At 30.5% G+C, this 15,575-nt stretch overlaps 1 protein-coding gene across 3 annotated transcripts; it reads right to left on the reverse strand.

The window, feature by feature from the left end:
* Positions 1–348: 348 nt before the first annotated feature.
* Positions 349–13,635, reverse strand: LOC127129332 (putative expansin-B14). Of its 3 annotated transcripts, XM_051058547.1 has the most exons (4): positions 13,466–13,635; positions 1,060–1,116; positions 851–963; positions 349–672 (listed from the first exon to the last, which is right to left on the reverse strand). In XM_051058547.1, exons 2-4 carry the CDS (start codon positions 1,100–1,102, stop codon positions 484–486), a joined length of 345 nt encoding a protein of 114 aa, XP_050914504.1. In that variant the 5' UTR covers positions 1,103–1,116; positions 13,466–13,635; the 3' UTR covers positions 349–483. The 3 variants fall into 3 exon arrangements, with proteins under 3 accessions (XP_050914504.1, XP_050914505.1, XP_050914503.1); XM_051058548.1 differs by lacking the exon at positions 1,060–1,116 and having other exon boundaries at positions 13,409–13,635; XM_051058546.1 differs by lacking the exon at positions 13,466–13,635 and having other exon boundaries at positions 1,060–1,312.
* Between the last annotated feature and the right edge of the window lie 1,940 nt (positions 13,636–15,575).

Here is a 15,575-nt window from a genome sequence, read left to right on the forward strand (position 1 = left end):
CCTAGGAGCTTAACTTTCTTGTATAGTACCAAAACACATGAAAGGAATCACATCAATCCTACTATTAAGATTTCCTACATATAGATATCCACAAAACAAGTCTTCCAAAAATTAACTGTTAGGGGAGACATCAATTTAAACCCTTTCAAAACCGCTTTAAGAATCCAAAAATTATCTAGTGTCAGTTGATTAATACCCAAAATATTGTCGCATAATCTAAGTTTTGTTATCAAGATATTTTTTTTAATTTTCCATTAAATAAATAATAATTTGATATATGATAGAAGATTTTAACCATATGTGATAATTAGTAAAGAATAAACTTATAATTGACTCAATAAGTTATAAATCAACATAATTGCATTATTAATTGATTCCATAATACAAACGGGTCTTGATTGAGGTGGATACATAGCACTATAACTAGTAGTCCACCGGGGGCTTGATTAAGGTTTAAATAAAATTTTAAAAGATTTCCAATCATTAGGGACACTTTTGATATTGAACGTATATTTTTCCAGCAGTGCGTAGGTTGTTAGCTTGACCAGAATTTGCCATGGAACCAAAAGCTTTGCCACTCAAATCAAAATAATGACTACATTCAGGACACAAATCAGTGATAACTACCCTAATAGGGTTGCCTGAGCAAGCAGAATTTCCTGTGCACTTTATCTGAAATTAATTAGAACAATAAATGTCAATATATAAATTATTAACACAAATATTTAATAACCAATAAATGTTGTTAAGAAAAAACTTTTCAAAAGTCAATACTTTTGTTAATAAAATATATTCACTTTTTGAGAGACTTCATTTTTTAAATGTATATATATGGTATTAATGGTCAGACCTCATAACATGAACCGCATCCTTTGCCTGATTGGTAGATGAAAGGGTTTCCTGCTGCTATCATTGAGTTGTATGGAGGTTGGCTAACAGCTTTTCCATAACCACAAGCACCGGCTACATAATTAATTAACACATGAATTAAAATCATTTAAACAATTATTTGGTTAAAAAAATAATGAATCTTGCCAAGGAGAAATTTCAACTATATACCATCACTTCCATAACCTTCCGGGGGACCATACCAAGTAGCCATAGTAGATGCCCAACCTGAATCGATGAGAAGTTTGAAGTAATACTAACAAGGTTTTTGGATTTAAAACAAAAGGAAGGGGTTCCTATGAATATTGAGAGAAAACATACAAAGATGAATATATGAGAAAATGCATCTCCTAACGGAAAAGCCATGATATCACTACAACACTAGTATTATGTTGGTAAGTACTCTATCGTTTGATGAATAAGCTATGTTTAGTGAGGTATTTATGGAGAAGAATTTCGAACCGGTAATTAAGACTATGACATATTGTAAATATTTTAAAAGATAAGTTCAAATTCTCTTTACAAAAATAGTTAAATGGTAATAATTTTTAGAAAAGATTCAACGTACATTAATCTTTTTCTACTCATACAGTATCAAGTTAATCCTGATAAAAATATAATATATTCATTTGAGAATATAATTAATTTATTCACACTGAAAATTTGGGTAAACCAATAGTAAATTTAAATATATTAATTTTAATTTTATTTTATTTTATATTTAAAAGTTTGTTTTAAACTTTTATAAAACTTATTCATAATAAAATTATTCACTATGTAATTTATTTTATTTTTTATTTTACACAATAAAAAAGATTCAAAATATTAACAATTTTCACAAACTAAGACCAATGTGGTTAGAACAAATTTTTGTTTTAAAAACTTCTAAATAATTTAAACTAAGACCATAGTGCGACTTAATTCAGAAAACGTGGTTAGAACTAATATTTGTTTTAAAAACATCTAAATAATTTAAACTAATACCGAATAGTGTGACTTAATTTTTTTAAAAAAATTCCTTACAATGTTATTAGTATTAAAAATTATAAATTATTTCATATTTGACATTCTTAATAAATATTTATTGTTATTTTTTAGTAGGTGTGAAATTATAAATATATTACTAATATATAATATTACAACCTTATTTATTATAAGGTTGTAAAGTCTTCACTCATTAAAAAACTAACAAAGGTTTTATTAAAGGTATTTAATAAGAATTTGACTTTGCGTCAAAGTTCCTGAAAATTTTAATTAATAAATGAAAAAATATATAAAATACATAATTATTTATTAAATTAGTAAAAAAACTCATGCTATTGCACGAGTTCCATCTAGTTTCATATTACACATTGTGATATCTCATTGTCAAATATAAAATTATATTATAGATGATAAATATTCACAGAATTACAAATATAAACTAATATTAATTTTAAAATAATAGAAATATAGCTAATATACGCATTTGAAACGTGAAAATATAGTTCAACATAATAAATGATGTACACATTTGAAATATAGCTCAGTAATAAACTTTTTCTGTTATATAAATATTTGTATCAATAATAAAAAATTTGTTATTTACAAAAATATTTTTATCAATAATATATAAAAATATATGTATCAACAATAATTGTATCAATGGTAGATATTTTCTCTTTTATATAAATAATTGTATCAATGGTAGATATTTTCTCATTTATAAAAATATTTCTAACAAAACACTTATTCCGATTTTTAAAAATGATTGTATCAATAGTAAAAAAAATTGTGTTTATAAAAATATTTGTAGTAAATAACAAACTTTTTCCCATTTAGAAATAATTTTATAAACAATAGACTTTTTCCCGTTTTTAAAAATACTTGAATCAACAATACGCTTATTCTTGTTTATCAACTATAGTCTTTTCCCGCTTATATAAATATTTTTAACAAATAATACACTTATTTTAATTTATAAAAATGAATGTATCAACAATAAACTTTTTTCCATTTATAAAAATATTTCTAACAAACAATACACTTATTCGTGTTTATAAAAATAACTGTATCAATAATAGACTTTTTCTTATTTATAAAAATATTCGTAACAAACAATACACTTATTCCTATTTATAAAAATAATTGTATCAACGGTAGATTTTTTCTTGTTTATAAAAATATTTTTAACAACAATACATTTATTCTCGTTTATAAAAATATTTGTATCAACAATAATCTTTTTACAATTTATAAAAGTATTTGTAAGAAAAACTACACTTATTCCCATTTAAAAAAAATAATTATATCAATACTATATTTTTCTCATTTATCAAAAATATTTGTATCAACAATATATTTTTTCCCATTTATAAAAATATTTGTATCAACGGTATACTTTTTTTCCTGTTTATAAAAATATTAGTATCAGTCATACATTTTTTTCTCGTTTAAAAATATATTTGTATCGACAATACACTTTTTCTCGTTATAAAAATATTTGTTTGAAGAATACACTTTTTCCGTTTATTAAAATATTTATATCAACAAAATACTTTTCCCATTTATAAAAGTATTTATATATTTTTTCTCTTTTATAAAAATATTTATATAAAAAACTAACATTTTTTCCAATTTATAACATTACACTTTTTCATATATAAAAATAAAGTCCATTATAAAAGTATTTGAACTTTTTCTGTATTTAACGATTTTTTCCATATATTAATATATTTGTCTCATTAACTTTATTATACTATCAATGACAAATAAATATTATTATGACAAATTAACCTAAATTTTTAAAAATAGTGAACTTTCTCTCATTAAAATTATTCTTTTTACTCTTTAATCCTTACAAAAGAATCATTTTCCCACATTTTTTAATAGATATGTTACATTAAATTGAAATAATATTAATGTAATAAATATGTTATATGTTATTTTAATTAATCATAATAGTTATAAAAGCAATGTTTATTTTCGATTATGTAAAGATCAATACACGTGAAATGATTAAGGAAATAATATATATTGTTATAATAGTTGAAAAAAACGTTTATTATTACCAATTTATTTTAAAAAACTATTATTATTAAAAAACTATGAATGGACTTTCATTATTTTAAAAAAAATATTTATTTATCTCAAAAATGTGCTATGACTTTTGGTTAATTAAATTAATGAAGAAGTAAATAAAATAATTTCCAACAATAATTAATGTCTGTATAAATAAGTAAACAAAAATTATAAACATTTTCACTATGGTTGAAAGTAACTTTTAAGTTTCGTTGTATGGTTTATTATAATTAAATATAAGAATAATATTAATGCACTTTGAATGATACAATGTTAATTATAGGCTTAATTCATTTTTTAGTTCCTCAAGTTAATTTGTGGTTTTTATTTAATTCCTCAATTCGAAAACGTTATAATATAATCCTTTAAGACATCTCTGTTAGCCTTATATGTCCCTTCTGTTAAATTATAGTGGAAAAACATCAAAAAAAACGCCAACGTGGCATAATGAATTACTGACATGACATATTGTTATTGTTGTTTCAATTATTAATACACATATTGTTATTGTTTCAATTACTTCATACTTTTAGAAACATAATATCTAAACGCTAGTTCATAATTCTACTTCACATTATCTGAAACCCTAGCTACTGCGAAGAAGAAGAAATTGGAGCGAAGAAGACAACGATGGTTAGAGCTACGAAGAGGACGCAACTCATTAACTTTCACCTTTGTTCATTTCTAGTCTAAGGTACGTTTATGTGCTTACTATTTAAAAAAGAAAAACTTTAACATTTTCTCCTACTTCGAAGACTCATTTCTACATTTTTGTATGCATTATTAGGTCATGACTGATAGGTTTGAGTGTGTTATCTATCATGGTGTGTGTTTGTTGAGTTTAATAGATTAGGTTACAACGAGTTATATGAGGTTTGACAAGTTGACCCTGATTTCTAGAGAATCCAAATGACCAAATGCTGCAAATAGCATTTGTTGTATTTGAGAAAGAAACCAAAGATTTATGGAGTTGGTTTTTGGAGCTATTGATATCTGATTTGGGAGGTGTCAGATTATGTAAGACTTATACATTTATAAGTGATCAACAAAAGGTATTGACATCTGACTGATCTATTTTAATTATTGCTTACACATCTGACTGGTCTGTTTTAATTATTGCTTACATATTCATGACTGTAATGCAAGGTTTGTTGTCTGCACTTGATGAGTTGCTAATAGAGGTTGACCAAAGGTTTTATGTTAGGTATTCATTATTATTAAGTCATATTTGACGTGGATACCTTTGAGACATGAATTATTCTTGTTAGGTACTTATGTGGATACCTTTGATATGTGATATTCTTGTTAGGCAATTATATAGCAATTTCAGGAAGAAGTTTCCAGGTGCTAAATTAAAGGAATTAATGTGGAAGGCTGTAACAGTTAGTCATGCAAATGTTTGGAAAAAATAATGCATGAAATAAAAAGTGATAATGAAGAGGCATTCAAGAACTTGTGAAAGATTCCATTGAGGTTTTGGAGGAAATCAAGGTTTAGAACTAGTCCAAGGTGTGATACTTTGGTGAATAACATGTCAGAGGCATTCAACTCAGTATTTGTAGCAGCAAGAGCCAAGCCTATTGTGACTATGATTGAAGAGATAAGAGTGTACCTGATGCAAATGTGGGAGGCCAACAGAAAGAAGATTTCCAAATTTGATGATAACATTCTACCAAATATCAAAAAGAAGCTGGAAAAGGAATCACAAAGAACAAACAATTGGATTGTTAGGCAGTGCTTCATATTTGTTTGAGACATTAATAATTGACTTGATATAACATTGATTTCATAATTATTTTCTGCATTTGTAATAGGCGTGCAGGTGAATTTGACTATGAAGTTAGGCATATATCATTCAATGGAGAAAAGTTTGCTATTAATTTATCAAAGCATGAATGTTCATGTAGAAGGTGGATGTTGACAGGACTGCCATGCTTTCATGCAATTTCATGTATGAAAGATTAGTATTTACAAGTTGATGATTTTGTGCCTGAATATTACAAAAAGGAGTGATATAAGGCTTGCTATGCACCAATGATTTATCCAGTCAATGGGGAATCTCTTTGGATAAAAATAGATGTTGTTGATCTGCAATCACCCCCATAAAAAGGCAACCTGGTAGACCCAAGAAGAAATGGAACAAGGACGCTAGAGAGCAAGTGAGAAATGAGTCACATCTCAAACGAGCGAATATTGGTATCAAATGCAGTCGATGCCATAAGGATGGTCACAACAAGTTCACATGCAAGCTGCCTACAACTTCAACTCAACCTACCCCAATTGCTACCGCTACTGAGTCTAGCCCAAATGTTGCTACTTTTGAGTCTAACCCAATTGCTGCTACTCAACCTACCCCAACTGTTGTTGCTACTCAACCTACTCCAACTGCTGCTACTGCGACTCATCCTACTCCAAATACTGTTTTGAGTCAGCCATCACTACCTGCTGCTTCAAGTCAACCATCACTACCTACTGCTTCATGTCATCCAACACCAACTAGAGGTTCAACTTAACAACCACCCAAAAATAAAAGGAGACTTCAAAAAGGCCTAAAACCTGTTCTTAGCCAACACTAATGCTTATGCTTTGATCTTAATAACTTTTTTTGTTTTGTTATGTAACACATGGCTAACAATGTCTATTTTGTTGTTTATGACTTATGTCTTGTGATGCCACTTTTGTTGGTTGTGTTCTGTAACATATAGCTAACAATGCCTATTTTTGTAGTTTCTTACTTATGGCTTATAATGCCACTTTTGTAATAACTTCTAATGCAACCTTTTGTTATAATTTACAAATCAACCTTTTGTTATGACTTATGGTTATATGGCTCACAGAGGTGTTCATTGGAAACAAAATTACAAAATTATATATCTCTCAACATTGTTATGACTTATGGTTATATTATGTCAACATTGTTATAACTTATGGTTATGTTCTATCATCAAGATTACATAAACAAAAGTAACATTTCACTAATAACATTTTGCAGCCAACATAATGACAAATTTATTTAGATCATAAACTCATTACACAAAATTATATTTGTTTTGATATGTTCATTGGAAATAAAAGTAACATTTCACTAATAACTTCATGCAGCCAACATTTGTTCTAATAACTTTGTTACAATAACATTACACCAAATGAACATTTCACATTTGTTCTAATAACATTTCACATTGTTACATTTGTTCTAATAACATTACACCAAATGCAGCCAACATACATAACAATGTTGACAGACATGTTTCATGACAGATAGATACACATAAAAGACAGATAAGCATTCGACACTAAAAATATATTGTTACAAATACAACATCCAACACTAAACTCAACATTCCAACCATAATGGAAACTTTCAATAATCCTCTAGTCTGACTGATTTCATTCTTCAATTTGTACAGTTTCTTCTTTTTCATTTGAATCTTCAGATCCCTTTCATCAACAATGTCATCATCTAACCATTTGAAATAATTGCATCCCTTATGCATATGATTTTTGTAATTTCTACAACCTTAATTTTCCCCCCAAAATTAACATTGTTCATGTCACCCACAGTACAAATAACACTTTCTTATTTACAAAAACACTCCCTCCTCTTGCTTCTACAGATTACCGACCCAGTTGTTCCAATAGAAACACTGCTTGACAAGTTTGACATTGGAGAAGATGAAGTTTTAAACCCTAGAAACAGATTGAGGAAGAAGGTAAACACAAGAGGAGGTTTTTTTACCCGATGGGATTGAGGAAGAAAGTAAACACAAGAGGAGATTTTTTTACACGATGGGATCGAGGAAGTCAATAAACACAAGAATGTTCAACATAACCTAGATTCTAACATAGACAACCTTAAATAATGGTTTTTTAAAATAATTCTGATGAGTCATTACACAGTTGGCACGCCACGTTGGCAAATAATAACATTTTCAAAGCTAAACTAATGGAAGAGACCAAACTGTAACTAATTTTTATTAAGGGACTAAAGCGGAACTAAAAATAATGAATTTTTCTTAACTGACATCTAAGTTATGACATTTGGATGACAATAGTAATTAACTGCCTTTTGAGGGGAAAACAAACACACTTATATAAAACATTCATTACAATAATAAACAAAATTTACGAAATACCTTGGAGACATTATCATAACCAAAAGTACCTTGGACACATTGGCCCTCTCTGGATGAAGAACAACAACAATCTGCATCGTATCACATAACAAAAGACTAGTCATAAAACTCTAAAAACTCAAAGTAATATCATAATAGAAAATATTAATAAAATGCATCAACCAATAAAGCGTAATAAAAAATGTAATATATCATTTCGTCATAAAACAATAGTAAATAATTTTAGTGAAATAAAACATATTTAACCTCCCAAGTGAGGTTGTTCCGATATTCTTTGATCATCAAAGCAAAGGAATGGTACCTTGATCAACTATACAAGTGGTTAAAACCTAGAACTATCACGCAATGAAAAATATCTGAGTGTATCACACGCTTGAAGATACAACATAGTCGCGATCAAACTTTATTTAATCCCAAAGGAAAGGGAAAACATTGATAAAACCCAGGGGAAGAGAAAAAGGGTAACGGAGTCAGTTATGCAAGGGAAAGGTATTAGCACCCCTCACATCCGTTGTACTCAACGGGAACCATTTTGTTTGTTCTTTCTCGAATGAGTATTATTATATAAAGATTACTTGCGAAAAGGTGAAAAAGGTTTAATAATTAGTGTGCTCGTCAATGATTCGGACCCTCGTGCCTATGTATCCTCATAGTGCAACGAAAAAAATCAAAGCTCTGTAGTTCGTGGAACTAAGGATGACAAAAAAGAAAGAGTTGATTAGGTTGCCAAAAGGCGAAGAAAATTTCTTGAATAGAAAATATTGTTATTAAAGATCGCAATCTGGTTATGTATTTTGCTTAAACGGTGGCGTTGTGAGCTGGAAAAGTTTAAAGCAAGATAAAGTTGTTGATTCTACAACCGAGGCCGAGTATATTGCTGCCTCAAGTGCAACAAAGGAAGTTGTTTGGATCAAAAAGTTCATTAGTGAACTTGGCATAGTTCCTAGCATTGTGGATCCCATTGGTCTCTATTGTGATAACAATGGTGCTATCACACAAGCTAAGGAACCTAGATCTCACCAACGATCCAAACACATACTTAGGCGTTATCACCTCATTCGAGAGATAATAGATAGAGGAGATGTGAAAATATGCAGAGTACCTACACTTGACAATATTGCTGACCCACTGACAAAGCCTCTTGCGCGGCAGAAGCATGATGGCCATACTAGATCTATGGGCATTAGGGGTATGCCTGATTGGCTCTAGTGCTAGTGGGAGATTGTTGGTGTAAGCCCTAGAGGCCAATACTTTTGGTACTTGTATCGAATTATTTATTATTAATAAAATAATTTTTCTTTATTATGTTTGTCTAATAAAGTCCCTATAATAGATAATTCGTTTAATGTATCAAGGGTGACTTAATCATGAGATCACATTAAACATAAGAACATTATTCTTGAAGTATCCATAGTCGAGCTTTATTGTGAAGTAGGATAACATTAAAGCATTAAGACTATTATGTATATAGACTGATGATCACATCTCATGGATCATGGATAAGGAGTTATCAAGTCTTAAACATAAGTATAAATATTAAGAGTAATATTTATACTGGATTGACCCGCTATGAGAATACTATATAGAATGTTATGCAAAGTGTCATAAGTTATTCTTATGGTGATAATGGTGTATACCACCCTTCGACCTGAAACCATTATGGACCCTAGATGTAGAGTTGAGTGCCTTATTGCTGATCAAACATTGTCTGTAACTGGATGACCATAAAGATAGTTGATGGGTACTCCACGATGCATGCTAAGGGACATAAGTGACCTAGATGGAATTTACCCATCCTGCATAACAGGATAAATGTCTATGGGCCCAATATTGAACTGGACAAGGATGACACGGTCTATGCCTTGTGTTCAATATAGACATAAGGGCAAAAGGGTAATTGTACACATAAGTATTATCACAAAAGGATTTGTCAGATCACATGACATTTTCGTGTCTTGGGTAGCAGTGATGTGTTGTTAGATACCGCTCACTTTTTATTATGTTAAATACATGATTTAATATAATTGCCAATGCCGCGAAAACCTACAGGGTCACACATAAAAGGATGGATTGATGAGAGATAGAGTAACTAAGGAATATCGTAATGTACGGCGCACTTAAGTGAATTGTAGAACATCGTAAGGTACGGTGTACTTAAGTAGAATACGAAATATGGTAAGGTACCACGCGCTTAAGTGATTTTGGCATATTATAAGATATGGGCCACATACACTTGAGTGGTCTTTTTTTTAGCTTGCAACCCACACAAGTGGTTCTATAAATAGAACCCTTGTGTAGAAGCATTTGTGCAGTTGCAATTCCGTTTCTCTCACTCTCTCTCACTCAAAGCCTTCATTCGTAGAAGTTAGCACTGAGATTGAAGGAATCCGTTCGTGTGGACTGAGTAGAGGCGTTGTCATCGTTCAACATTCGTGATCGCTCCGTAGATCTGCACCAAAGGTTACAATCTCCACAAGAGGTAATGATTCTAATACTGATCATGCCCATTCATAAGGATCACTAAAGGAGAAATTTTAAATTCCGTTGCATTTTGGATCGCTCTTCTCATTCAGATGATATGTGTCGAAAGATTTCAATACATTATGTGTGAAAGAAGGGATTGTGCATGAGGTGGTGCCACCCTACACTCCACAGCAGAATGGAGTCGCAAAAAGGAAGAATAGAACCATCATGAATATGGTTAGAAGTATATTGAAAGGAAAACATCTACCCAAAGAATTATGAAGAGAAGTTGTGTCGACTGTGACATATATCCTGAACAAATGTCCGACAAATAAGATAGAAGGAATCACGCCAGAATAATGTTGGTCTGGTGTTAAGCCTAACTTAAGTCATCTGAAGGTGTTTGGATCTATAACACATAGACATATGTCAGATCAATTAAGAAGAAAACTTGATGACAAGTCGAATCAGATGATCTTGATAGGATATCATTCGACTGGAGGATACAAGTTGTTCGACCTAGTGAATAAGCAAGTGGTGATCAGCAGGGACGTGATCATAGATGAGCTTAAGGAGTGGTATTGGACTGAGAATGTAAAGAAAGATTCAGTGAAAATCTCTTGTGATGAACCAACTGGTGAAGTCAAAAGAGAAGTTCGATAGGAAGAAGTCAGAGGTGAAGCAAGCCCAAGCAGACATCAAAGAACAAGACACATGCCTGCAAGGTTACAAGAATATGTGATTACATAAGATGATATGGTCAATGAAGAATGTGAGATGGTACATTATGCTTTCTACACAAATGTCGAACCTATCAATGCATTTGAGGCATTGAAAGATTCGAAGTGGATGAAAGCAATGGACGAAGAGCTGAAGTCAATCAAATTCAACAACACTTGGTCACTTGTCGAATTTCCCCAAGACAAGAAGGAAATCAATGTGAAGTGGGTATACAAGGTGAAGTTGAATCCTAGAGGAGAAGTGACTCAACATAAGGAGAGACTTGTGGTGAAAGGATTTCTTCATAAAGAAGGAATGGACTTTGATGAAGTTTTTGCATGTGTTACTAGGATTGAAACAATCAGGTTGGTTGTTGGTCTAACAAACATGAACAATTGATAGATGTGTCAGATGGATGTGGGATGTGAATTTCTTAATGGCCTTTTAGAAGAATAAGTTTATGTTGCACAACCAGTTGAGTTTGTGAAACAAGGCGAAGAAAGAAAGGTGTACAGGCTGCATAAAGCCCTGTACATACTTAAACAAGCTCTAAGAGCTTGGAATAAGAAGATAGATGGCTTTTTAAGGGAGAAGGAATATGTGAAGTGAAAATATGAACATGGAATATATGTAAGAAGAAGCAAGTGTGAATTTCTTATACTATGTCTCTATGTCGATGACCTATTGATAACTGGTAGCTGCAAGAAGGAGATCGAAGACTTCAAAGGTGATCTCAATAAGGAATTCAAAATGTCATATCTGGGTGACATTTCATATTTCCTTGGCATCAAATTCTACAAGAGTGGTAGAGGTTTGATGATGCACCCAATAAGGTATGTAGGAGAAATACTCAAGAGATTTGAGATGCAAGATTGCAACCCAACTTCAACTCCAACTAAGCCCAAATTACAACAGTCAAAAGATTCAGATAAAGATGATATCGACCCAAACCAATATAGAAGACTTATTGGGTCACTTCGATACCTTTGTCACATAAGGCCCGATTTAACATACAATGTAGGTATGACGAGTAGATTCATGCAGAAGCCAAAGGTATCACATCTAGCAGCGACGAAGAGGATACTAAGGTATCTGAAAGGAACTCTCAACTATGGCATTTTATTTCCTGCAGTTGATGAAGGAAAAGAATGAAAATTAGTGGAATACACCGACTCAAGTTGGTGTAGTGATGTTGAGGATTGAGAATCCACAACTGGTTATCTGTTTATGCTAGATGGTGCACCAATTTCTTGGACTTCGAGAAAGGAGTCAGTAGTGGCATTATCATCTTAGGGAGTGCAGGTTGAAGTGTTCAGAAGACTAAGAGCTATGATGAATGTAGATAGCTTAGACACATTGAATTAGGTGGTGTGTTGAATTTTAATTCCTTGTGTCGAAGAAGGTTGCTCGACAAAACAAGGAAGTGTCGAACCATCTAGTATGTTGAGTTGTGTTAGTCTGTCTAAGTGTCGAAGCATGTTGCTTCACACAGGATTTCGACTTATGCCTATTTTAGTAGTGTTAATTATTTTGGCCTTTTATAGTTTTGGGATTTGCCTTGAGGTCCAAGTTAACCTAAATCTATAAATAGAGGGAGCAACCCTTATTCTTTTAATGAAGTGAATAGAGTATTCATAATATTGTAATTCACAGTATTTTGCTATTGCAAAATAAATAAGAGCTTTTCCATAATTTGTGGGCAGAGAGAAACTCTGCAGAATTTAATTCTTCTTCTCCTTCATCATTCTTTACTTTCTTTCTTTCTCCATTGTTCTTCTTTTCATTGTTATTGTGTGGGTGATAACAATCTTGTTCATCAAGATTGATTAAAATTCTCCATAAATTTTGATGGATTTCCAACAGTGTGAATTGACTATTACACAAAGTATTGTCGCTTACTCTAATTTTTGTTGTCATGATATATATTTTTCCCATTAAATAAATAATAATTTGATATATGATAGAAGATTTTAACAAATTATGGTCATTAGTAAAGAAGAAACTTATAAATGAACATAATTGCATTATTAATTGATTCCATAATACAATCTAAAATCCACTTAGAGGAACTTGATTGAGGTGGATACATAGCACTTTAATAAAATTATGAATCTGGCCAAGGAAAAATTTGTACTATACACCATCACTTCCATATCCTTTCGGAGGTCCATACCAAGTAGCCATAGTAGATGCCCAACCTGAATCAGATGAGAAGTTTGAAGTAACACTAACAAGGTTTTGGGGTTTAAAACAAAAGGAAGGGGTTCCTAAAAATATTGAGAGGAAACATATAAAGATGAATATATGAGAAAATGCATGTCCTAACGTAAAAGATATGATATCACTACAACACTAGTATTATGTTGATAAGTACTCTATGGTTGATGAATAAGTTATCGTTAGTGAGGTATTTATAATGGTGAAGGACTATGACATATAATATTAATTTTTAGTAGGTGTGAAATAGTAAATATATTACTAATATATAATATTACAACCTTATTTATTATAAGGTTGTAAAGTCATTTGGAAAGATAAGTGTAACATGTAATGGTACAAAAGATGACTTCACTCATTAAAATGCAAACAAAGAATTTGACTTTGCATCACAAATTCCACAAATTATTAATTAATAAATGCCTAACATACGTAAAATACATAATTACTTATTAAATTAGTAAAATATTCGTGTTATCGCATGGGTTTTGTCTGGTTTCGTATTACACATTGTGATATCTTATTGTAAACTCTGAAGTTGTATTATAGATGATAAACATTAACTGAATCACAAATATAAACTAATATTAATTTCCAAAACAATGGAAATAGAGCTCAATATAATGAACGATATACTCATCTGAAACTTAAAAATATAGTTCAACATAATAATTGATGTTCACATTTGAAATATAGGTCAACAATAAACTTTTTTTTGTTAATATAAATATTTGTATCAACAATAAATTTTTTCTGTTTATAAAAATATTTTTATCAACAATAATTTTTTTCTCATTTATAAACATATTTGTATCAACCAAACATTTATTCTCATATATAACAATATTTGTATCAATATTTATAAAAATATTTGTAACAAACAATAGACTTATTCTCTTTTATAAAAATAGTTGTACCAATGATAGTCATTTCCCCGTGTATAAAAATATTTCTAACAAAAAAATTATACTTATTCCAAATGATAAAAATAATTGTATCAACAATAGACTTTTTTGTGTTTATAAAAATATTTGTACCAAACAATACAATTTTTCTCGTTTAAAAATAATTATATAAACAATAGACTTTTTCCTATTTTTAAAAATAATTGTATCAATAATACATATATTCCTGTTTATAAAAATATTTGTATCAACGATAGTCTTTTTTTTCATTTATATAAATATTTGTAACAAATAATACACTTATTCTCATTTATAAAAATGAATGTATCAACAATAGACTTTTTACTATTTATAAAAATATTTGTAACAAACAATACAAATATTCCCGTTTATAAAAATAATTAGATGAACAATACACTTTCTCTCGTTTATAAAAATATATGTAACAAACAATACATTTTTTCCCGTTTATAAAAATAATTATATCTGTTGGTGCAAAGGTAGAATAAATGATGAACGGAAATATTCTATTAAGAGAATGACGGCTACAAAACATGATAAAAGTTACAATGATTGTCACCCTATTTATAAGCTAAAACTAGGGTTACTAGAATAGGATAAAATACTAAAATACCCTCTAACAAACTTAGGGGCTAAGAAAATACTACATCTAATAAATATGAATTACTTCTAATACCATCCCTTAATTCATATTCCATCAAAACTTGTAACACCAATTCCATCCCTTAATCTGAGAAATTGATCAGTCTTGATAGCTTTCGTCAGAACATCTGCCAACTGTTTCTGAGTGCTGCAGTGTACAACTTCTAACACTCCCCTCTGAACTTGATGTCTCAGAAAATGATACTTGGTCTCAATGTGCTTGCTTCTCCCATGCAACACTGGATTTCTGGCAAGATTGATTGCAGACTTGTTGTCAATCATCAACTTCAGAGGTTTGTTTACTTTAATCTTCAGATCCTGCAATAGATTCAGAATCCACACAGCTTGGCATGCAGTAACAGCACCTGCAATGTATTCGGCTTCACAAGTTGACAATGCCACAACAGGTTGCTTCTTGGAACACCAAGAAATGGGACCTCCCAGAAATTTGAATAAGTACCCAGACGTACTTCTTCTGTCAACTCACACCAATCAGAATCTGAATAACTCAGAAGTTCTGACT

The sequence above is a fragment of the Lathyrus oleraceus genome, chromosome 3 (genome assembly GCF_024323335.1).
Source record: "Lathyrus oleraceus cultivar Zhongwan6 chromosome 3, CAAS_Psat_ZW6_1.0, whole genome shotgun sequence".
NCBI lineage: Eukaryota > Viridiplantae > Streptophyta > Magnoliopsida > Fabales > Fabaceae > Lathyrus > Lathyrus oleraceus.

Excerpts from the sequence above, each read along its gene's own strand:
- LOC127129332 (XM_051058547.1), bottom strand. The coding sequence starts at position 1,102 with ATGGCTACTTGGTATGGTCCCCCGGAAGGTTATGGAAGTGATG. Across the intron at positions 964-1,059 it reads GGAAGGTTATGGAAGTGATG|CCGGTGCTTGTGGTTATGGA; the intron begins GTATATAGTTGA and ends TTAATTATGTAG. Across the intron at positions 673-850 it reads GATGCGGTTCATGTTATGAG|ATAAAGTGCACAGGAAATTC; the intron begins GTCTGACCATTA and ends AATTAATTTCAG.